The sequence below is a fragment of the Phodopus roborovskii genome, unplaced genomic scaffold (genome assembly GCF_943737965.1).
Source record: "Phodopus roborovskii unplaced genomic scaffold, PHOROB, whole genome shotgun sequence".
Taxonomy (NCBI): Eukaryota; Metazoa; Chordata; class Mammalia; order Rodentia; family Cricetidae; genus Phodopus; species Phodopus roborovskii.
The window spans coordinates 5,205,358-5,231,033 of NW_026126511.1; the positions used below are offsets into that span (position 1 = coordinate 5,205,358).

Sequence of the window (25,676 nt, forward strand, 5' to 3'; positions counted from 1 at the left end):
TCCAAGCCAGCTCGGGCCAAACAGTGAGCCCAGCCTGAGTTACAAAACAAGATTCTGTCTCAAAAAAATTCAAAACAGAAAACAACACACAAAAGTATGTATGTATCTGACCATCTAATATGCAGTAGGGAATGTCCGTGTGCAATAAAGTCAGCAGGCAAACTCTCTTGTAATTCAAACTCTAATCGGCAAAACAACAGAACAGAGCCGTGGCACCTGGGAAGACAAGGCAAAGATGCACCTGTCAGCAGGCAGGGTCCGACCAGAACAGGAAAGCCACTTTGTTGTATGACGATGGGGTTGAACCCAGAGCTTCATGCATGCCAGGCAAGTGTTCTGTAGTCGAGCTTTCTACAAGCCCGGGCCTACTACTTACACGCACGCATGTATGCATGCACACACATACCTTATTTTGAAATAAAACCCAACCTGATACATGATTACCACAAAGGGATCCTAAATACCGCCCGCCTTGCTGATTTCCCTTTTGAGACTATATTGGTTACACGGTGAATGGCTGCAGAGGCAGGCCGGTTCCTCCCCATGCCTCTGGGTGTCCTGGAACACACCATGTGCCATGTCCGTGGAGCTGTGAAGACAACCACCCAGGTGTGGGGGCAGGAAGGACACTTAGAGGGCTGCAGGGCGTAAGCTGCAGGACACCCACACAGGTTTCAAGGCAGGAACCCTCCAACTGCCTGGCTACATGTAACAATCCTATCGCCTTAAATCAAAACCAAAGTCCTCTAAGATTTGACACCACAGAAACTCCGTATAAGAATGCCACAAATAACTGCAATCCCAGAGAATCTGAGAGAAATGCGCCAGAGGGACCAGCTTTCTGCTCACACACAGGGTGGTCCAGTGTCACCGGCATCATCGTGGACTTGTATATATTCTACTTTGTCAGATGTGGCTTCCCTTGTTTGAGGTCACCCAGTTTCTGACAGCAAGCCCTTCAACCTGGACTAACTCTCCCTGTCTGGCTGCTGGCTAGGTTCCAGTAGGAAAGGGACTGCATTTTCATAGCTGCTGAAGTTCCTTTCAGATTCCAGCACAATTGCAGGTCCAGTTCTGCCATCACCAGCAAGCCAGAGTACACTCACTCACTCATCCGAGAGAAAAACTGCACACGGAGCTGGGAAGGTTGCTCAGATGCTGCAGGCGCTCGCTGCTCTCGCACACACACAAATTAAAAACATATAACCTAATAAATATGTTCAAAAATCACAAAAGTAAAATAAAAAGTAATAAAAAGGTCTGGTGAGCTTCAAAGGAACATTTATTTATTCCTACTCAGTTAAATGGGTGCTTGATTTAGTCATACCGAGGTTAAGGTGTCTGACGGACAGTAGGCATTTACATTACTACACATACCAATAAAATCAAGCATCTTCGTATTTCCTTAAAGAAAGAAACCAGTGCTTAATAGGATGGGGTGTCCACAGATTGAAGTTTTTAAAGGAAAAATCCCCATACGTTAAAAGGCATTGTCTGACAGGAGAAAGCCAGGCAGGGGACGGACATTTCACCCTTCTGTGATTTAGAATGCTAATTATCTAAGAAAAGGAAACAGACCCCATTATAACATGAGATACTTCTGTCCTTGGATCTGTTAGGCGAGGGTAGTTCCATACATTCGTTAAACAACTATATTTCTGCCTTCGTACTGCTCTTAACAGTAAAATATAAATTATCAGCAACTGGGTATATAAAAACAAAGTCCCTGCTGAAAGTCTGGCCGACACAAGCACGTTGGTCCATGTCCTGTGCTTTTTATCATCATGCTCACCCAGCTCTGCGTAAGACCACACTGTTTCCAGAACTCTCGCTTTGGCTTAGCTGAACATAACGGATGTAAGATGTGGATGGAACTAGTGAGGTACACAGAGAAGATGTAAGAGCTCAATAGGTCCACAAACCTGAGATTTACCTTGCATATCTATTAGTCTACAAACCTGAGATTTACCTTGCATATCTATTAGCCTGTAGCTCTCCTTTACTGAAGGTTATCAATACTGCTAGAGAAATGCTTTAATCAGGCTGGACCATATTACTTTGCCAATTTTCTAGCTGAAAACATGTTTTGTCTTTAAAATGAGGCAGAATATTTCATTTTCAATGAAACTCATGCAAGGGAAAAATGAAGACAAAGCAGATACTTTTCAATTGTGCTACATTACCTGAATCTTTCATTAAAAAAGCTCAATTACCAGGCTATTGCACCATTCCCTGCTTAAAAACACAATAAGCAGATGAAAATATTTAAAATTAGCCAAACATAAACAAAAGGTCCAAACAACTTGACAAATACCACTAGAATAATTGTCAATCAGCAACTACTACTCAGTATTCTCATAGCGTCCACACAGCTGCTCTTCAGTCAGGTAATTTTTAGGAAACTACACACTCAATCTGGAGACCACACATACACACACACACACACACACACTCACACACACACACACACACACACACTCACTCACTCACACTTGTGCGCGCACACACAGAGGCACACAGCTATATTACAAAGGATTCAAGATGGCAACTACTTACAATCCAGTGCCAACATGGATTATAACAAATCCAGTGAGTATTTTGTTTTTCAATTATTCATAGAAAATTTAATCCTGATTAAGTATCCTTGGCCAGGAATTCATGGGTAGTTGATGACTGAAACCAACATTTATGTAAAATGCTTCTGTTAATTTAATCTGTGTATACAGCTTAATTATGATTGGGGATTCAATGTTAGAGAAATGAATTATCTCAGGATTAGAATTTTAGTGCCATATCATATACTACTTTTCCCTTCTTTCTTTTTAAACACAAAGCCTGCTCATCCCTTCACTCAAGGACTCAGATTATAAACCCTCTCTGCCCTTAAAACAATGTAAGGTATCTAGAATTTCCCATACATTGTCCTAATCAAAATAAAGCCTGATCTAGGGCCAACAATACAAGAGCAATTGCAGAATAACTCCACCCACGAATGAACAGTTCCTTTAAATTGCAATATGAAATGCATGTTCTTTAAAGCATAAAGTGTTTTAAAATCACACTGACATCACACCTGGGCGTGACCGTTTGCGTCGACACTGTTAAGACTGTCAGACCTGAGTTCGATACTGGTGAGGCATTGCAAGTGTGAACAGCTGACCCACATGCCATTCGAGTTATCACTTTCACATTTATTTCCAGGTCAAAAGTGCTTCAGTCCCCCTTGACAGCATGTTCTCTCTTACAAGTCTGCCGTGTGGGTACAGGCCAGCACGTTTATTACCTTCGCCTTAGTGCACTGCTGGAGAGCAGTGACTTAAGCAGCGCGCTCCGCCCTCACTGTCCAGTTTTCCACAGCACAGGCGTCAGAGAAGCCACTGCACCTGCAACCTTACTGCACTTCTGCAATTCTCTTGCTCTTCCCGCAGAGGTCGGGCATCAGAAATGAGGGCGACTTTTGTGTCCAGATGAAATGGTCAGTGGTAGTGTCACTGAGGAAAGTGAGGATACTTCCCAGTACAGACTGTGGGACAGGAAGAGTCTGTACAGAATTACCATGGAAACAGACTGGCAAAGGATAACACCGATTGTAATCACCTGGAAAAAAGAAAGGAAAGGGGATGTTTCAATGCATGCAGAAACAGAAAAGTTACATTTAATTTAGCATGTATCCACTCTGTGTTCTGTTCAGCCTACCTTCCTTCCTCTGTCCCACAGATGCGTCCTATCAAACACACACACAGTAGCAGGCATATCTTCAGGACTGTGACTACTCAAGGGTAAACTCCTGGCACGGTACCACAGAGAGATAGAAAAGGCCCCTGTCCAAGCGTGTGCATGCTACAGGCATGCGTTTTGCTAACAGGCTACTTTAGTAATAGCAGTAAGCACACTCCCGCCTCAAGGCACAGCTGTTCCTGTGGGCCACACTCCTACCTAGCATCTGTAAACACTCATGGCAGAGCTGGGCTCTGAAATGCTGGAGCCATTCGCTGAGGAAGGAAAGCAGGTACTGGTGCAATCAAACACCAGCAAACACTATCTGCAGTCTGTTAAAGCAATGCCATTTTCTCTACTTTGGTTGTTACCAGTACACAATGAGTAATTTTAATCATTTCTCTCTCTTTTTTTTTAAAAAAAGATGCATTATATGTCCTGTAATTTAACTTATAAAACATGATTCTGAAACAGGCTAAGACCCATGAAAGCTACTTCTAGGGCTGGGTGTATGTGCTGCAATCCCACACCCGGCAGGTACGAACAGGAGAACCATTCTGAGCCCAGGGCTCTATGTTCTGACAGCAGACTGACAAAAAAGCCGGCTCTATCATTCTGTTCAAGAGCTAATTTTTAAGTCTTATTAATGTTTATAAACTTCTCATTTATGGATTCACCAGGTTTTAATATTGTGAGTTTCAAAGAAGTCAAGAAGCTTCTGAGTGGCCCCTACGTTAACATCATGTCCTGCATGAGGATTTGAAAACGCTGCCATCATGCTTATCGCTTACCTTATCTCTTTGGTAGTCATTAAATATTACAGCAACACAGGCAAGCACTGGCTGGCACAGGAACCACAAGACACAGCCCTGGAAGAAAGCGACAAGCCAGTAAGATTTGCTGTCCTTACTTCTGGATGCACCACATTAAAAGCAAAAACAGAACATGGCAGGTCCTGGCAGCATACACTGGAATCTCCCAGCATTCCAGCCCTCAGAGCAGGAATACTGCAGCTTGGGGGTAGCCTGGGCTATGGACCGAGGTCCTGAATCAAAACCAAGCAATTATTAATACACCAGGGCCCAGGGTGGAGATGTGGCTCGGCAAGTACTCTTACTGAGCATTTGTTGCTCTCACAGAGGACCCAGGTTCAGCCCCAGCATCCACAAGGCAGCTCACAACTGTTTGTAAGTGTAGTTCCAGGGGATCTGACATGTTATATAGGTACACACACAATGGCCAAACACACACACTCACAAAATAAAACTAATATCTTAACACTCCCTCTTGTAGGTCCTGACTGGCCTCAATTGAACTTCAGAATAAACTTGAAATAAAATGTAGAAGCAAATTTATTTTTTGCTATGACATTAATACTTTTCTCTAACCAAATTGCTAATTTTTAGTGTACTTTATAGCATTACAGTTATACACCAGCTACATACAGATATTTCAATCTGTGTGTGTGCCGGTGCTGGGATGTAGGAAACAAGTGGCAACTGAGAAGAATCAGCACAGATGCATTGGCGTCAGTCACGTGACCATACGCAAATGAATTCAGTAAAAATACCCACAAGATTCCCACTGCGCACCAGGAACGGCAGAGCGGCATTGCACAGGGGACGCAACGGGGTGAGTGGGAACAGGAAATTTTACATTATGCTTTTCAAATACCTTTCTCTATTTTCCCACGAACTGCCCCAATGTATCTCTTTTCCAAAATTAAACCAGAAACAAGTTTATAATGCCTGGAGCACCCTGAAGATTAAGGGGAAGAAAGGCACTGTTCAGCATGGTACCTCGGGGAGAGAAAGATGGCGATGCTCTTAGGAATGCACACGTTCGGGTTCTCTAGCAGAGGGCTGTAGGGCCAGTGGCGCCCATTCCATGCAGTAGTGGCAAGAACTGAGACGAGACAGCTCAGAGCTCTTTGCTACCCCTCAGCATCTGACTAGATGGGCACAGAAAGAACGCAATCTGCTCTAGGATTGCTCAGTCACAAGGGTGTGGAGCAGTGTGCACACAGGCAGGTGCAGCAGCCTCTGGGCCACGCCCTCTTAAACTAAAGGACGGCTCCTCACAGCTTGTCACACAACACGGCTCCAAGAGTAACAGTTAGACAGGTAACAGCTGCTGACAAATACATTGGTAAGGAAAAACCAAGATGTGGGCCTATGACCCTTTCAGAGGTTGCATGGGAAACATGGTAGTGTGGCTTCTGTAAAATGGGTCCGTGACCACCTTGTGCATGGCTTGAAGACTAGCTGAAGGGACAAAGGCTCAGGGCAGTCCTGGGACCCACGAGCTTCCCACGGGACGGAGCAGAAGCAGAGCACCTGACCGGAGCACTTCCTGCCCAGTGCGTACTTTGGCGAATGTGATGTAGAACCCCCTCTTGAGTGTGCTTCTCTCCATGGTGATGATCTGGTAGAGGCCACAGCCCAGCGACAGTGCCAGGCAAATTCTTAGGACGATCAGAAGCACCCCTGCTAAGCTGTGGTGAGAATGAGAGCTATGGTGACGAGTATCTTCTAACTGCTCCCAAAGCAGCAAAATGCTCTGTAAATAAAAACAACAATTAGAGAAGAATTCGCCTACTTCCAAGACAATTTGTCTTCAACCCTTTTGTAAGCATCCTTTGTTTGCTAGAAATACATTCTGGAGGGATGCGAAGATTTGTGGGACTGTAAAGGCTGTCAATCATAGTGTGGCTCTTTTCCTGCTCTTGTAACCCTGACAGGGGATTCTACCAAGTGACACAGAGAGACAATAAACAAACAGTTACTGCTGCTATCATGAGCCAAACCCATCATCTCTAAGAGTAAACACATGGAGAAGTGAAGAGGAGAAACTTTCTTCTAAACTCACATCCTCACATCCCAACTCTCCTCGTGTCTCAGGGCTAACTTGCTGAGGTTTTGGGGTTGTTTTTGTTTTCTGAAAGTCCTGGCTTCAAAGTTCCAGCAATGTCACGTCTCTGCCCCCTGAGATCTGGTGGGATGGACGTGCCTCACTGTGCCAAATTCAAGACCACTTTCAAATAGCTCCATCTTTTCTAACAGAGTGCGCCAGGTCCAAATCATTGTCAAATGTCACTCTGGCAACTTCTCTAAGTAAGGGAAGACATTTTTTCTTCTTTATTTAGATTTTTTTACTGTTATCGTGCATGTGAAGGTGCGTGTCTGTACCACACCATGCTCGTAGCGGTCAGATGGCAACTCTGTGGGTTTGTACTGGGGACTGAACGCAGGTTGCTGGGTTTCAGCCTGAAAGCACATCTGTGACATCTGGTATAAGCTCCTGGGCACTGTCTCACACCCTTACTTGCCTGTGGCTTTCCCTGTCATATCGGTGACAGTACAGAACACAGCTTTCTGCTCTTCCATTTGCTGCTATCCATGGTTCCTCTGTCCTTACTAAACTCCAAGTACTTAAATTATTGAAATCTTTACCATCAAATAAGCTTTTGGGCTTCCTTATGTAAGCTCGGCTTTCAAAGCAGAGTCTTCAGTCACTTCCAAACACCTTTGATAGATAAAATTCAGTATTAAATCCAATTCTTTGGCAGGGCACGGTGGCTCATGCATTTAATCCCAGCACTAGGGAGGAGCAGGCAGAGCTCTGTGACATAATGAGACCATCTCAAAACAACAAAATCCAATTGGTTGTCGTAAGGTGTTGCCAGCGGCAGCAGGCTCCACTCCATCCCACCAATCCCACCACTACGGCAGAAGAGCTCCCGCCATTGGGGAAGTCAGGGAAATAACTCAGTCTTAGGCAGAGTGTGTTACACAGAACTACATACGTATGTTTATTATGTCTAGTTAGCCACATGAAGTACCTGCAGTGACTGGAAAAGCACAGACTTGAGGAATGAAACCATCCTTAAAATCTAACACACGTGCGTGTGTGTTAAGCTTTTTCTTTTTTACTCTTTGACAGCTTTGTACATGTATATAATGAATCTAGCCTTTCACTCCTCTCTCTCTATGGAAGCCTTCTTCCCAACAAACCCCTCCTATTTATATTTCTATTTTTTATTAGACACAGTAACCATTAATTAGGGCTGCTCGCATGGGTGGGAGGCTACTTACTGAAGCCTGCACAACTTGTCAACCCCTCCTCCAGCAACCATTAACTAATACCAAGAAGAACTGAGTCTACCCCTAAAACTCACAGTACGAGAAAAAGCCGGGTGTGGAAGCATGTGCCTGTCATGCTATACACACACGTAGGCACATACAAACATAGATATGTTCACAAACCCACCCACATGCTCATACACCTCGCACACTGCCCCCACAAACCGCACGCACGTGCAGACACAGGCACACACTCTCTCTCTCTCTCTCTCTCTCTCTCTCTCTCTCACACACACACACACACACACACAGAGAGTTTTATTACTAAAAGCACTATTCTTCCTTACACTGAATTATGACTATCTTGTTTCTTAAACCACACTTCTAACCCTGACTTTTACAACAAAGAGGCAAGACTGTAAAACTACCATTTCCTGTAAGTTGGTTTTCCACAGCTGAACTCTGTGTTTACACACACATGTGCTAATATGTGGTCAGTGTGTTAAAAGCACAAGTATGTGTTCATCAACTGATAGACTGCTGGTCTCATTAGCATTGTTTGGCTGGTGCATTTCTAGAATCCCCGTGCCCGTTTGTGGTGGGTCACACTCGGTGTGTGGGGTCAGCTCTCACCTGGGTTATGACAATGAATACAGCAATGCCCGTGGAAGCAGGGGTCGAGTCCCACTGGAGGGGTCTGCTTGGAGACTTCTTCATCCTGACCATTGTCCACCCCATGCACAGGCTCAGGAGCAGGTACAGCATGTGGATCTGGGAGGCAATGTCAAAAACTGCAGGGAAACACAAGCCAAAGCCAACAGTTACACAGCTTAGCGCATTGTATACTGACATGACAGCGCTCCTTTTCAAACCACACAAGCAAACTGAGGGAAGTCAGTATGAGACATTAATGTCTAGTAGTTCTAAAACATTAAATGTTTGCTGTAAAATTTGTAATTGGTTATAAGAACAGTGAAATACTGCCATTTAAAAGCAAATATACATGGCTATCTATGTTAGCCCAACCTTAAAGCTATTTTTTCTTTCTTCCCTTTAAAGTTTTTATTGCATGTACAATTCTGACAAAAAAAAGCAAACTTTAAATATAATTTCTGCAATGTGGAAAATATTAGTATCCTTTGTAGGGTGCTAATGATGTTTGATGGATGAATGTAATATGGGAGTATTCTCTAAAGCTGTTAGGAAACAGTAGAGGTAGTCGGAAGAGAAATGAAGAGCTCCGTGAACTAGTGCCACCCGGTGGCCAGCACCGGCACTGCAGGAGAACGCCACTTCTTTGAAGGCGGTCAGGAAACCACCTGCGCACAGATAAAAGGAGTGAACTGTAAATGCTTCGGGGTCCGTGCACGCTTATCTTAGACGTTAACAGTTGCTTGGTTATGATAAAAGCTATTACTTTTTATCGCGGTGTATGTGAATGGCTTGTGATCACAACATAACCCACGGCCCCCACACAGCTAACACTGCCAGCTGACACTGCTTTGGGTAAGATTGTCTACAGAGACAGAGGAGCAGCTGGGCTATGTGCTTATTTATGTTTTTGAGCTACACATGGAACATTTACCAACAATACATGTTAGATGTGTTCTGACAGACTTCCTCCTGCTGAGACACGCACCATGTAACACGCTGACTTCTGAACGTGGCATGCCATGGCCTTGACTTCCTGGACTCTTGGCAGCTCAGTTTACCTACGGAAGAGCTGCACAAGGTGGGGACAGCTATGTCCCATCACGGAGAGGGAGAGGGAGGGGGAGGCCCACAGTGCCTTCCTGATGAAACACGGGCAGGTAACCGCTGCTTGCAAGCTGCCCGTGCCCACAGGTTACCCTAAGTAAATTAATTCACTTGTTCACCAACCTAATCTTGGGTGGGATTGTTTTGGTCTGCTCCTGGTATGCTACCTGGGAAAAACAGATGTCTGTCTCCCCAGGAGACGTATGCACACTTACATACACACCGTATGACTGCTGATAATAAACTGTTACTACACTTGAATGGCACAGCCTGTCAGATCAAGCACATTTTTCTTTCATCACATGTTTAAGTGTGGTGTCAATTAATTTCATTAAACGATTCATAAATGCAGTCAGTTAACTAGATAAAGAAGTTGGCTGAAGGGATTCCTATATAAGCTCCTAAGTAGCAAAAACAAATACCTGGGGAAATCCCCTTCATTTTCCTGCTCATTTCTTTATACATCAGGTTACAAAGGCCAATAACATACCATAACTGAATAGACAAACCTATGCTCATTGTTGCCAAAATAACAACCTGTCATTTTATATATGGATATACTTATATTTGTAAAAATGTAAACATTTATTTACTTTAGATGAAATACACAGATCACATAAGAACTCTGCTTTCTTGAACTGAATCTCTGAACCAGTAATTCTTTTGTGGGAAGAATACCGACACTCAGGAACATCAACTCATTGCAGTTAAAACAACTACTGCACAGAGCGCGGAGGGACACGAGACAGAGGGGCTTACTAAACCCTAGGACCTGAGACACTGCCAGGGTTTTGAGTTAGGAGGAAGCTTAGGCTACATGGCAAGCTCAGAGAAAGTACACCCCACTCTCAAATACCAAGGGATACAGCTCGGTGGTAGAAAGCTCGTATCACAGGCAAAAAGTCAGAACTGAAGGGGAAAAGAACGGCCAGGAGACCCAACAGTCTCACATGGAGCAGACAAACGGTCAATGACCCTCGATTTCTGGAGCTTTCTGCTAAGGTCTGTGCTGTGCTTTGCCTCTTCAGATGCTGGCTTCCTCAACTGCCTAAGTTACCTGTGCACTTTTGCCCTGCCTTAGCAGCGTGAGTCCCCTAAACATCCAAGTACGTTCACAAGGAAAGAAGGGGAAGGGGAAGCCAAGGTCTAGACAGCGTTCAGAAGGGACACACCCTCATGCTCGCGCCCAAGGTGAATGGTGCCCCTGGCTTCACAAGGTAACAAAAGTTTCTGAAGTTTCTGAATCAAAATGGGTGATGAGATCAGATGAGTGAGTCCTGAGAAGACGTGTAGCAATTGTCCAAAGACGCCCTGTTCAAGAATGGTGAGACCAAAGGGGAACTATGGGAAGGAAAGGAAAACAAATTCTAGCATGGTTCCATATTCAAATCCTGTCCCTGGCCAAATAGTTCAGTTCTGTGTGTAAAGAACAGCATGGTTTCATTTCTCTGAGAAGTCCGCTTTAAAATTACTAAGAGTTCTTCTATAAATACAAGAACAAAGACGTGAGGTCAGCTCAATTACAGGTGTGTATGTGGTCTTGGACCAGAAACAAAGTTACTATGGGTGAATGCGGAATGAGGACAGGACACCCTTCACCTACGGGGCTGTAGGCCCTGGGTCTGGAGCTGGGCTCTGCAGCTCACTGGCCCAGGGGCCTCTCCAGTCTGCATCAGGTATCTGAGCAGATTCTGCAGAATGGGGATAAGGAAAGCACATCTGCTTTTTACTGAGGATGAACTGAGAAGTCCACGTGGGTAACAAACAGTAAAGAACTAAGCTAGACACATGGCTCATTAGCAAGATCAAACAAGATCTGATTACTAAATCCACAGTCCTGCTCTGGTTAAGCTGAGTTCTAACTACCCGAGAGTAAAAAAAAAAAAAAAACAAAAACAAAAACAAAAACAAACAAACAAAAAAAAAACAAAAACAAAAAACACCACAGCAAGAATAATTATCTCACACCATCACCATCATCATTACCATCATTTTACAGTGCTGGAGAGAAAACCCAGGGCCTCCCTCCCTCCCACCCTCCCTCCCTCCCTTCTTCCCTCCTTCTACTACTGAGCTACACTGCTAGCTGAAAATAAAGTCTCTCTCTCTCTCTCTCTCTCTCTCTCTCTCTCTCTCTAAGAATACGGTAAACTTATCTTTGAAAAGGTACTCAGAAAGATCCTCACCTTCGGCCAGACTTCCCATAAGAGGTAACCCTATTCCATCTTTGGAGTACCTGAGGAATTGAGGAGGAGAGCATTAATATAAATCACAAGTGTGGAAAAATGCTCACAATCAAAGCATGCATGATGTTTGTGAACTAATTAGGATTAATTAGCTGTAAGGATGAACACAGAGGTGGAGTTACCTGGAGAAATGAATGTAATTAGCTAAGGCTGAAGCGGCTTGTAACAGCAATGCGGTCGTAAGGACTTTTAAGACCGTGTGCATGGGTCCTCCTTTCTTAATGGCCTGCCACAGTGACTGGGCATAAATGCAAGCAGTCACAAAGTACACTAGGACCAGGAGGAAAAAGAACTCATGTAACCCTGTGAAGAGAAGAAAGGGAGTTTGCTTCAGTAAAACAGCACAGTGCCGGGCAGCTTTCGCATATGGTCAAGTTACCTACGTCTGGTGCTTGTCTTTTAAACTGGGCTCACAGCACTCAGTCTTGTAAGGAAGAAAGGTGGGTATTATTATCTTTTCCCCTTGGACCAAGTTTTGTTTTGTTTGGGTTTTTTTTTTTTTTTTTTTGAGACAAGGTTTCTCTGTGTAGCTTTGGAGCCTACCCTGGCACTCGCTCTGTAGACCAGGCTGGCCTTGAACTCACAGAGATCCACCTGCCTCTGCCTCCTGAGTGCTGGGATTAAAGATGTGTGCCACCACCACCTGGCCTGACCAAGTTTTAACTATGAGACTGCAACCTAAACTAGTTAAAAGTCAATCTGTGGAACAACAAAGTCACTCAAGGATGACAACTCACTGAAAATCAGAACTCTGTTTCGTCTGAAAACAGCCAGGCCTGCAGTGACTTCAGAGTTCAAAGTGCACATCTTCTCTGAGAACTTTAGAACATTCATTGTCACCAGTAGCTGAATAGGCCTTGACTACGCTCTTTCAAGTGTGGTCCCTGATCTGGCAACATCACCAAAGACTTGTGATGCAAATTCTTGGGTACCAGTTCTGATCCACCAAACCAGACACTGGAGGATGAAGCCACGAAGTCTGGTTTGGGAAGCCCTATGGTGATTCTGATAATAACACATACAAATCACAGTTTGGGGATGTTCTACCACCTTGTGTTCTCGTTTGGGCAAAGCTTTAAGATCTGCATCCAGAGGCCTCTTCTCTGGCACTTTCTGTAGCTACTGGCAAAGAGGAAATCCTCTGGCAATCAGGTGACCCCATGTCAATAGGAAGTACAACTATGGCAAGCAAATGACCACCATTCCAAGTGGCCAAGAACCAAGTCAGATGGATCATTTGTCTCTCAGAACTCCCATTACAGACTACGGGAAGTAGGCCGTCAAAGCTGAAGTTGAAAAGAGTTAATGCTGGACGCGGCCAGCGTCAAACCAGCGGTGACGATGTCAAGGTTCTGAGGAACTATGCACAAAGGAGACTGGCGACATAAAACCCAAGCAAAAATGCAGGGGCTACAGGGAGAAGTGTGCCACTCACAGGGCTACAGGGGAAGTGTGCCACTCACAGGGCTACAGGAGAAGTGTGCCACTCACAGGGCTACAGGAGAAGTGTGCCACTCACAGGGCTACAGGGGAAGTGTGCCACTCACAGGGCTACAGGGGAAGTGTGCCACTCACAGGGCTACAGGGGAAGTGTGCCACTCACAGGGCTACAGGAGAAGTGTGCCACTCACAGGGCTACAGGAGAAGTGTGCCACTCACAGGGCTACAGGAGAAGTGTGCCACTCACTCACACCAAGAGTTTCGTGGCTTCGAATTTGAGGGACTCATTTACAGCCTTTTCAGTCTAAGAGGGACTGGTCCCGAGCTGGAGAGATGGCTCAGGGGTTAAGAGCACTGGCTGCTCTTCCAGAGGTCCTGGGTTCAATTCCCAGCACCCATATCAGGCCTCTCACAACCACCTGTAACTCCAGCTCCAAGCACCCATCTTCTGACTGTTGTGGTTACCCGTGTGCATAGAAACACACACACACACACACACACACACACACACACGGACTGGTCCCAGGAATCCCTCAGATATCAAAACCCATGGATGCTCGTCTCTTAAATAAAACGCATGGTAGTTATGCATAAAAACCAATGCACATCCTGCTATACACTTTCAGTCACCTGTAAGTTATCTTGAAAATCTAATCCAAGGTGAGTACTATATAAACAGGTATTATACTACATTGTATTGAGAATACTGAAACGGACAAAGCTGGCATTTTTTCGGTACAGACAACTACTCACATGACACTGTTCATCTGTGGCTGGCTGCACACAAGGATGTGCAATCTGCTGAGATGGAGGGTCAGCTGTACTGATTAAACTCACAGTGGTCCCTAAGAGCAGCGATTTTACATCCTACCAAACGCCAATGTGCAATACCGGCTGCACAGAGAGTTCTCTCCTGAGTCTGCGGATGAACCTGCATCCGCTCCCCTGACTCTGTGGATGGACCTGCATCCGCTCCCATTTCAATGAGAAGCGTGAGATTTCTCTAGCTTCCCATTTGGGTTAAATGCCAATTAATGAAGAAAAAAAAAGAAAGTACCTTTATTATTAAAGAATCACTTTGGAAAAGCAAACTAGCAGACACATACCCCAGTAAAAACAGCAAACAAGTAACTCAAACTCCATCATTTTTGGGTCATCAGCAAGAGAACCAAAAGGAGCAAGAAGTTCTTCTACCACTGGGTGTCTCTCCTGCCCTGCTACACAGCGATGAGTTACACGGTTCCAGAGCAGAGAAGCTGGGCTAGCCAGAGAAGAACCACCAGCTGCTAGGAAGGAGAAGAGTTTTCACACCCCCTTCACAGAAAGAGACTGCACTTCAGAATGATGTCCTTAGATTATTATAGTACTGAATCAAGACAGAAAATACAGGTGCTACCAATACACTAAACGCTGTGAGCCAAAAACATTCCCAAGTTTTTAATTTTTCCTTCTTTGAATTAAAGAAAGCACACAAAGCATCTTTTTAAAGTTTTACTTATTTGTAATATTTTGTAAAGCACCCATCACAGGCCCAGGTTTCAGGCCTCATTATGTAGCAGATCCAACATGACAAGAAAATCATCACTATTTACTGAGAAATCAAAATTACTTAGACAACAGACTTTATTCAGTACTAAATATATCTCCCAGAAAACACTAACATAGAGAGAGAACAAAGGAAGGTATTTGATTGGATGAATATATTAAGTAAATTAAACACAAACAATGACTCAAATTTTGTGAACTAAGTCTCTGATAAGGGAGTCTTCTCTTTTTCTTGTCCATAACACACTTTAAAAGACAACGTCAGCCCTCCACTCTGGGCTCTATGTTATTTTTCCTTTTAAGCAGATCAACTCTAAGACATGTCTCTGTTTTCTCTTTAGCTACCAATTTTACTTTTGCTTTGGCTCTGGCAGTCACAAGTCAGAAGAAAGCAATTTGGGTTGTTCACATTGGAATTAAAATCTAATTTTAAAACAGGTGGGTAACTGGGTGTCTTAAAAGTCAATGCACCCTGAAGACAACTCTCAGACAAACACACAGCAGATGGTGAATGCTTACAAAGAGATGTGTGCGTCACAAAGCAAGCCTTAGAGGAGCCTTGAGGAGACCTAGTAGGGAGGCTTAGACCACAGCTCCAGCAGCCACAGCTCCATCTGAGGAACTCCACAGCAAGGGTAGAGAAGGGAGCAGTGTGGTAGCTCCTGCCCAGCCTGCTTCATGCCTCCAGGCCCAGCAATTCCCACCCTCAAGTGTCTCAACACCATTCAAGATTGCAAAACCACCCGAGGCTTCCAACACTGAAACTGTGTTGGTAGGGCAAAGTGGGTGAATCTTCTTCCTTCTTTCTCCTCCTCTTCCTCCTTCTCCTCCTCCTCCTTCTTTTCATTTCTCTCTCTCTCCCCGTCTTTTTATTTTTTAGGATTTTTTTTTTTTTGAGACAAGATTTCACGATGTAGTCCTGGCTGTGCAGGAACTCAGTCTGTAGATCAGGGTGGCCTGGAACTCCGAGATCCTCCTGCCTCTGCTCCCAAGTGCTGAGATTTAAAGGCATGCGCCACCCTGCCTGACCTTTGTCCTAAGATACTCGGTATCTGTATCACCTCCTCTGAGCCCTACAGCTGTAGCATTTTATTAGAGCTAAGTGGGTGGTCCATTTACTTTTGGAACTTGGAGGGGGGGAAAGGGAAACAGAGAAACATAATGTATCTGCTGAAATCCAGTCACACAGCAAAGCCTATTATGTTATCTCAATAAAAGCCAGCTATTTGCTTTAGGCAGCATGCTCTCAAAAGTCTACCTTCAAAGGAGAGCAGAAGACACACTTAATCATTTTAATCTTTTCATTCTTTATATCTGTTTTGAGAATTTCACGAGTAGTATATTTATATCATTTATACCCCTCCCCCAATTCTCCTCATGCCCCCTCTCAAATTCACAACAAATCTTTTAAAGAAGCTCTTTTCCTTTTTTCCTACCTGGAAAACCATATATTCCTACTTAGCAGTTTGTTTAGTGGCATCAAATTTGCCTTAGTAGGTTTTGTAAGTGAGATTTATCTGCAAAGCAGGGATTAATCAAAGTCTAGATTCAGAATGTATTAGCTGGACCAAAGGAAAGGAAACAGTTTGTAAAATTTAAAGAAAATACAATGCAACATTAATTGTATGTTGTTTGTAGTAGATTACTCAATTAAAATCTTTCAACTGTAGGGTCAAATCTCTATAAAAATGGAAAATCAGATTTTCTTACCCAGAGTGTATAATTAGACAAACTAACAGATTTCTGAAAGAACTAGAGACCATTTCTAGAAACAAAGTCAATACTAAGGCTACAGGAAAGGAAAGACCCTCTTAAACTATAGCATAAAACGGATGGATCACCCACAGGATTGGATTACAGCTTTCTATAACAGTGGTTCTGCGCATTAGATAACTTCAGAGCTCTGATCCAACGCCAGGCTTATAACCCAAAACAAGTCTGAGTCTTGGGAGAAGTTAATTTATCTTTTATTTTATTTTACTCTGGCTGTCATGGGACTCACTATGTAGACCAGGCTGCCTGGAACTCACAGAGATCCGCCTGCCTCTGCCTCTCAATATTTCATTTTTTGAAAAATAACAATAACAAAAAAAGCGTCTCTAGATTTATAAATCTTTTCTCTATAGTGATGGGGTTAGAACCATCAATTTCAACTCCAATACAGACCTATTCACAGGGGCTTTTATGCATTTTAATCAACAAAATAATGTAAACTTTCAGAAAGTAAGCCAACCACTGACTGGCTTTCAATAATCCAAGGCACATCTGGGTTTTGTCAAGAGAACCCAAGGTATTTCTGAGCTCTTCTGACTGTTAAATAATCAGTCCTTGCAAGTGGTTCTGCACAGAATCTCCCAACTAATCAAATATTGTCAGGGCATGACCTGTGTAACTTTCCCATTTTTTAATAAGCTTTTTTTTTTTTTTATACCAAATCAGTAACAAAAGCCAGGAAGCCAAGTACTGACAGATGGATTAGAGTTATTTGTGTGAATGCTAAAGAAAAACTAGCAGTAACCCTGGCTGCCAGGAAACCTCTAGAGGAATAGGCCAGTTCAGGGAGAGCCAGGACCAGGATGACTCACATTTACAGGCCCGGGACTGCAAATGGGATGACTTTATGCTGTGGGGTTGAAGTTCAATGCCAACTTAGGGAGAAGGAAGAAATGAAGTCCTGAGACAGAGCCAGGACAAGGAAGACAGCATTTATCAAGATTCAGAGAGCACCTGCAGGCAGCAAGGGAAAGCCCTGCCTGGCAGAGCGCTACTTTCTTATAAGCCCTGAGCAGTCCTAAAATAAGGGTCCCAGGGCCGTTAGTCCGAGCCTCTGCCCAATGCTACCCATTGGCCTGGGTTTCACTGATGACATCTTACAGTACTGAGGACAGCCACTGACTTCCAGTAATGGTCCACAGCCTAAGGTGTCATTAGCCAAATACAGCCTAAATTAATAATCACTCGTTCAACTCAACTGCTTTATGGACAAGATTCAATGGCATTTTCTTTATTGACTTCTTCAAATGGCCAATGTTCCCGAGGGAGTGAACCCTTCTCCCTGACAGGTGGCCACATGGATGCTTAGTCTAACATATTAACTGACCATCTGTCATACTTAGAGCACATTATCATGTTCATGCCAATCTTCTCCATGTGGCTAGGATCTCAGTTCAGTGAGGCAAGGCACAGTGACCTAAAATTTTAGTGAAGACTTGTAGGAATGTATCTGAATCCAGAAAACACCACAGACTTGACTATTATTACTTTAGAACCCAGAAAAGCAAGGTCTGAGTCTTTTCAAAACTAAGGGAAGGGAATTTTTTCTATAAAGTAGTTTCCTTCATACCTCAGTGTAGATAATAATCTACACAGTTCATTAACATTTTGTTTATTAAAACAATGTCAAAATATCCTAAAAACAAGACTTAAAACGTGTAAAGGAAAATTATACAATTCTATTACCTGTGTATACAACCGCCTGTTAACATTTTATAATTTATTTTCTGTATTTAACATACTTGAAGCCAAGCTATATAAAATTCAGCATTCTGCCTTTCAAACTTCAGCCGCTTTTCGTTTTTAATATTCTAAGAAGGTAAAATGAAGATTCCCTTGCACAAATCTCTTTTTTTGCATTTAGGGTGTATTCAAACACACATCTTACCAGATTCTCCAGCGCTAAAATGATCAAATGGATTTCCTTCAGCATCTGGGTTTAGCAACACCATTTCAAATGGGACGTCTTCCCCCTGGGGGCTCTCCACATCCTCCCTGCAGGTGTACTTGTCCGCATAGAACACATGCCAAGCCTGGGGAGCTGGGAGCTGGGACACTGTCAGGTTGTGTTCTGTCTGGTTCATGGCCACTTGAGAGAAAGAAAAAAGCACCTTTCAAAGCAGTGGTCTAAATGTTTTAGGAATAGAATTAATTTGAGTTTTAAAAATGTGTTTTTGGTTTTTGTTTTGTTTTTTCTTGTCTCAAAAATTGAAGCCCTGTTATAATATTAGAATAAAGGATACAGACTACGAAGCGGACCAAAATGATCAATTTAAGCAATGAGATCACTATGAAAGTATTTCACTAGGGAAAGCCTTACATCCCCAAATTATGCCTGTTTCAAAGATATTTCTTCTAATTGGACTTTCTTTTCAAAGGTACTATTAATACCATTAATATGGTATAAAAAAACAAAAAAAAAGTGACAGTAACACTGAGTCAGCTCTGTCAGATCTGTGCAGGGTAGTAAGACAGGACAGGGCTAACCCCTAGTGCTGGGGCAGAGGAAGGTCCGTTTGGAACCAGTACTGTGCTGACTTGACACACATTAGTTATCTCAAAGAAGGGAGCCTCAGCTGAGAAAATGCCTGCATAAACTCTGGCTGTAAGACATTTTCCTAATGAATGACTGATGGGGGAGGCCCAGCCGGTGGTGTGTGGTGCTATCCTTGGGCTGGAGGTACCGAGTTCTGTAAGAAAGCAGGCTGAGCAAGCCATGTGGACCAGCCAGTAAGCTGCACTCTTCCGGGATCTCTGCATCATCTCCGAGCTCCGGGCTCCTGTCCTGTTTGAGCTCCTGTCCTGACTTTCCTCGATGACAAACTGTGACATGGAAGTATAAACTAAGACAAGCATGATACCTGAATCTCTGCATGCACAAAATAAGATCCACAGTAAACAACTGACGGTGCAAACACTAAGTTCTGTGAATCTTCTAGTACGGTATTCGTCCCCAGTGTAGGATTAACTAAATGTTAACTCTGCCAGCCTCACTCCAGCTTCAGTGAGACCTGTCTCAAGTCAGTTAAGAGGGAACCTGACATCCCTCTCTAGCCCGTGTGCATGTGTACACATGCAAGCACATACACACACACGTGTGCAACTCTCACACACGCTCACAACTAATGCCAGTGCTAGAGAGGCAAAGGTAGGTGGATCTCTAAGTTTGAGGTCGCCTGGTCCAGAGTGACTTCCAGGACAGCTACACAAAGAAACTTCCTACTCCCCCACACCATATACAGATCCTGAAAAACTGTGGCTAAGACCTTAGTTTGTGTCAATACTCTAAGGCTCCAACACAGAATTCCCCATGACATCCACACAGGGCTCAAGTGAGGCTGCCCCAATGCCGGCTTGTCATTGCAAAACAAAGCTCTGCTGTGATGTTGTGTGTCTTAGCATTTAGACTTTGTCCCACGATGACATGACACAAAACTGTGACATTGTATTTCCACCGTGCAACAGCTTTTGATGCTTCTCTTTAAATTATACAGACCCACACTAACAGAGAAACAGAACTGCTTCCAAAGTGATGCTGGATTTGGTTTCTGTCTCACTGTCTTTTTGCAGCAAGCCTCTTGACAATACTGTTATTGTTTTTGAGACAAAAGACTACAACACAGCATGCATGTTCTATGAGGGTATAATTAGTTCTCAAATATTAACAAAGTGTGAATCACTGAAGTAGGGGTTGAATGGCTAATTGTCCAATCACCATAAAAAGAAACAAATACTGCTAACCAGAATACACAGTAAAACATTAATGCCAAAACACAAAAGGGATCACATGCATGAGATTTACAAGATGTAAATTATTCTCTATGTAATATTGTATGTAACTACTTAATCTGACAACAAATTATTTGGCAACTGTTGGTTTTTAAGAGAAACTTATACTAGTCTTCCATGTCTTGCGTGCTTATTTTTAACTAAAATGAACAAAGTAGTTTTTAATATATATGGGAAAAAAGCCTAGGCTGGAGGCATACCTTAGTGGCAGTTCACTTACCTTGTACCAACAAGACTCAATCCCTATACCACAAACATACACAGACACGCGCACCTACACACACATAATTAAAATTAGTAAATGTCACACTATGTCCCATGAAATTTCAATTGCAGCAGTGCAGTGGACATTGTTGACAACAGCAAGGGTCTTCGGCAAGAGCAGGAAGCACTCAATACCCGAGCCATCTCTCGGCCCTAACTGTATGTCTGTTTACTTTGACCTGGTGCATTCCTGTCACCATTACCCGAAGGACTGAGAGGATGTCTGGGCTGTGGTTACTGACGTATCAGTAATGCCTAGCATTGTGCATGCAAACACACAATTGCCCGGTGAAGGGACAAATGGACACACATGCGGTTTATGATACTGCTGTCATTGGCTGAATTCTGAAAAACTAAAATAGGAAGTGGGGATGTGATTAATCATAAACCATGCTGCACAGGAAAAAGTAGGAGGATGCGTGGGGGGGGGGGGACGAGCTGAGGGGACAGCAAAACATCGGTGACCAGGCAAGGTGGCACGCGCCTTTAACCTCTGGAGGCAGAGCCAGGCGGACCTCTGTGAGTTCGAGGATGGCCTGGTCTACAGAGTGAGTTCCAGGCCAGAGAGCAGATGTTCAAAAGGGTGTTCGAAGCAAACCCTCAGGAGTGAAGTAGAGGCGATGGATGAGGCCACTTCCGGACACCAGGAGCACTGCAGAGGTGGGGACGTTGGATGGGAAGCTCCGTTTCAACTTTGGAGGAAATGAAGTGCAAAGGAGGAGGGCTTCTACACACATGAAACTCAGAGATGAGCAAACGCGGCAGAAAGGAAAACTGATAGCGACTTTACTAATTTCCAGATAAGTTCAGAAACTCAAGGTTGGTGTAAATAACTGTAATATCTTCGCTATCCGAATCCAAGCACTCAGCTCTTTAGCATACCACAGATGTCAGCTAACTATCTAGGAAGCAAATATCCACACTGCGCAAGGGTGACCCGGGAACTGCCTTCTCCAAATCCACACAGCGCAAGGGTGACCTGGGAACTGCCTTCTCCCCTCCACTTGCTGCTCAGGCATCCAGATGGCTGAGCAGATATTTAAAATGGCACATCAAGCCAGGCATTGGTGGTACACACATTTAATCTCCTTACTGGGGAGGCAGAGGCAGGCAGATCTCTGTGAGTTCGAGGCCAGCCTGATCTACACAGCTAGTTCCAGGGCAGGCTCCAAAGCAATATAGAGAAACACTGTCTCGAAAAACAAAAACAAACAAATAAACAAAAACAAAAAAATTAAAGAGGGACGTCTGCCTGGCTGGGTTATGAGAATTATCAGCGAGTTCTGTGTGATGCTCCCAAACAGAAGAGAAAGGGGTCAGAGGGTGGGCGCTCTCTTTCCCATGGACGCTGCAGTGGCTGGAATGGGAGTGGCCCTCCTAGGCTCATATGTGAGCACGCCGTCCCCAGCAGATGGAGCAGTTTGGGAAGGGTTGAGTCCTTGAGGTTTTAGAACACTCGAGCCGTTCCAGCATGTGAGGGCCTGGCTACTGCCCCAGTGTCCTGCTTGCCACCAGAGTCTCTACCCCTCGGAAACCATAAACCCTTTTGTAAGTGCTCTTATCACAGCAATAGAAAAGAAACCAATACAGACTCTCCAACCATGTCTCCCACAACCTATTAATTTTAGGGGTATAATGGATAGAATGACATGTGCACTTCATTTCTACATTATGAAAGCCCCCCCCCCACCAGCACCAATGGCTGGCATCCTAATCATGACGGCAAATCATCTGCTAAGGTAAGGTTTCTAGGTGATGTGGTTCCACGCATACATACATACATACATACACACACACACACACACACACACACACACACACACACACTGCTACTCACCATCATGCAACTAAGTCTCAAAGGCATGCTATCAAGCAGCATCACTTGGGCTAAGTTGTGTGAAATAACATGTTTAGTGCACAGCTGGCAGGTAATGTCTGCTCAGGGTTACTCCCTGCATGCTACAACCAGATAAATGTGTCTGGCATACTAGCACGGACTGCATAACCCGCAGAGTATGAGTGAAGACACCTTTATAAATTATTTGCACATTTAAGAACTTTTGGAATGATGAAAGGAGAAAAAGTATTCTATCTTTTGAACAAGGAAATGGTTAGTTTTTGAAAAACAAAGCTGAAAACATAATAACCAAAACATCATCGGTCATATGTATGTAGTCGCAATTATATATCTTCGTATATACATATTTGGACCATGTTGTACTGTGCTTCGACATATACTCACTTGTCAACTGAGCTCTGGACAACCTCTCACTACAGCCATGCCCAGGACTGCTCTCCTGAAGCTTTAGCCATTCCTGGGCTTGGAACAGGTAGAGTTTAGCTTCCTTCCCAGCAGCCACTGCTATGTTGTTGATTCTGACACACAGAAGAGCATGGTCACCTTGACATTAAAACAAAAATTGTCAACTAGTTTGGTCTTACAGAGAACTAAGACAGTACTTCCACAAAGCAATGTGGGAATTTTACGTTATTAAATCACATTCATGCAAATTACTCACAACATAGGGAGCATCTCATTCAGGGGTAGGAGTTTACCCAACATGGAACATAACTGTATAACTATAGTGATAGGTGGTAACATTGTAAGAGTATACCCAATATGGAAATATCTCTGTAATATTATGACAATTGGTAGCATTGTAAGAGTTTATCCAACATGAAAGTAACTGTAGAACTGCTGTGGTAGTTGGCAACGTTTCACTGAGTAAAGAATATGATCTGGGACACATGGACAGTCATCGTAGAATTTCTGCTTCACTTTACAATCCGATTCATTCACCTTATACATTTGTTCTTAATCTATACTTTTTGCTAAAGTATCTTTTTAGCATAAATACATTAGTACCACACACACACACACACACACACACACACACACACACACACACGTACATGTTTGGGAGGGGTTGAGAGACAGGAGACAGGGTTTCTCTGTATGTAACAGCCTGGCTGTCCTAGAACTTACTTTGTGGACCAGGCTGGCCTCAAACTCACAAAGACCTGTCTGCCTCTGCCTCCTAAATACTGGGATTAAATGGTAGTAAGCTATAGTTAGTTGTTCAGCACAGCTTTAGTGAATTAAATTGCAATTGGCCAAAACCTGGCAAGAACCATGTGTAAGGGAATTATGTGTGCATAATATGTCAAAGAGAGAAACTTCCCTAATTTGTCATGAGCCTTATGAAACGTATCTTTTTAATTCAGGTGATACTTGTAACGCTTCTTGTGGGGTGTTTGATAACCCAGATTTCCTTCATGCTTCCCCTCTGTGTTCACAAGGTAACCATGATCAGGGTTATGTGTATGTATCCCCATGGGGCATGAGCATTGCAGATCACAGCGTGCACTGATCCTCGATTTACCAGCTCACAGACCAGACAGCACTGTCAGTTCTCAAAGGACCACCACAAGGAGGTTAAGACACTGAGAATATGACAAAAATACAACAAAATGGTTTATTGGGGGGGGGGTCTTCTTCCTTCACTCACATATGTACAGATTTTGGAAAATTGGCATGTTTTCCCCAGACATTGTGAAACCTTCAGTTTTTGTGGTTTAAAAGCATCCCTTTACACCATCAATTCTGCGAGTGTCCAGGGCTTGACATTCTTTCCCACACCAATGTAGCTTCTCATTTCTGTAATCGGCTCCTAAGAGCACCTAAGTGGACACACTGATAGACACAGCTACATCTCTAATGCATCTCGATCATATACTAGCTGAGCTGCATTAAGGAAATTACTCACTTGAAATGCAGTAACGTCAAATTCAAAGTGCCAAGAAGACAGATACTAAGAGAGCAAATGAATGGGGGCAAAACTAACAGAATGAATCGGAAATTTACAAACCTAAAGGGAAGAGTTACTGATTTTCCTGGCGGATGCCAGGAAGTAAGAATGAAATGCAGCCATTCCAGGCAGGCTGCGAAACTTTCTAAACACCTAAAATCAACCCACGGAACTTTCTAAACGCTCAAAACGCATTTCCACCAACCGAACTCTGGGCACACAGTAAATCTGTTGCACGGCAGCGCTGTAACCAAACTGCTGGGGCAAATGACACATTCCAAACCCGCTCCAGGTAGGTTCCCTGTTACAAACAACAGGAAGGCTGGTTTCCTGGGCTGACATTCACTCCCAACCGCGGGGACCAAAGGCACACAATGAGGCCAAGTGCGGAGTTGTGGGGGGACAGCTCCGGGAGGACGCATCAGGGCGGCCCCGCTTGCACGGGGAGCGTCGGGGAAATGGAAACCGCTCTCGGGCGCATCGGGCTACGGCCCGGTGAAGGCGCCAGGGCCGCGGTGACGCGGGGATCCAGGTGAGGCCGGGACGACGTGGCGGGAGGGAGGCGCCGCGGCCGCCGCCCAGCGACCCCGGGCCTGCGGGAGGCCGCGCGCCTCCATCCCTCGGCCCGCCCCGGACCTACCGTGGAACTCGAAATGGCCGATGCTCTGGCCCTGGGCGTCCCGGGCCGCGACGCTGCTGAAGCTGCCCCGCAGGGTCTTGCCCTGGCCGCCCTGCGGCCACCAGCAGCTGCACGTGAGGGCGAGCGCCAGCAGCCGCAGACCGCCCATGCCCGCAGCCCGCTCGCTCGCGCGCCTGGCAACCGCCCGGGGCCTGCAGCCCACGTCCGCAGCGGAGGGCGGGGCGGGGCCGAGGGGGCGTGGAGCCCGAGAGGGACGGCCAATGAGGCGCGGGATCACCGCCACGAGCCGAAGACGGCCGCCAATCATCGGCCGCGCTGGGCGGGACGTGCAGCCCCGCGGGTCCCTAAGCTCCCCGGCCGAGCTGCTGCCTGGCGCCGGTTTTAAACGGAGCCCTCCGGGGATGCTGCGTCGGGATACTGGAAACAGTCGCCCTGGGTATCCCTTGCGCGCTGCGCCGCTGCGCACTGGCGCGCTTGTCATTGACGTCTGAGGCTTTCCAGGAAAGAACCGAGAAATACGTGGCCGAACTATTGCTGCCAGGAAAAACTCCCTCAAAGTTGGAAAACGTTCTTTGCTCTCTGCGTCTATGCCCACTTGAATGCTGCTGCAAGG

At 44.7% G+C, this 25,676-nt stretch overlaps 1 protein-coding gene across 2 annotated transcripts; it reads right to left on the minus strand.

Annotated features, from left to right (window-relative positions):
• Nucleotides 1-3,423: 3,423 nt before the first annotated feature.
• Gpr180 (G protein-coupled receptor 180) lies at nucleotides 3,424-25,283 on the minus strand. Of its 2 annotated transcripts, none has more exons than XM_051195226.1 (9): nucleotides 25,064-25,283; nucleotides 22,857-23,015; nucleotides 18,450-18,650; nucleotides 11,926-12,106; nucleotides 11,744-11,793; nucleotides 8,433-8,590; nucleotides 6,085-6,276; nucleotides 4,509-4,586; nucleotides 3,424-3,597 (listed from the first exon to the last, which is right to left on the minus strand). In XM_051195226.1, the coding sequence occupies exons 1-9, from the start codon at nucleotides 25,209-25,211 to the stop codon at nucleotides 3,439-3,441; spliced, it is 1,326 nt and encodes a 441-aa protein (XP_051051183.1). In that variant the 5' UTR covers nucleotides 25,212-25,283; the 3' UTR covers nucleotides 3,424-3,438. The 2 variants fall into 2 exon arrangements, with proteins under 2 accessions (XP_051051183.1, XP_051051184.1); XM_051195227.1 differs by having other exon boundaries at nucleotides 22,857-22,990; nucleotides 25,064-25,207.
• Between the last annotated feature and the right edge of the window lie 393 nt (nucleotides 25,284-25,676).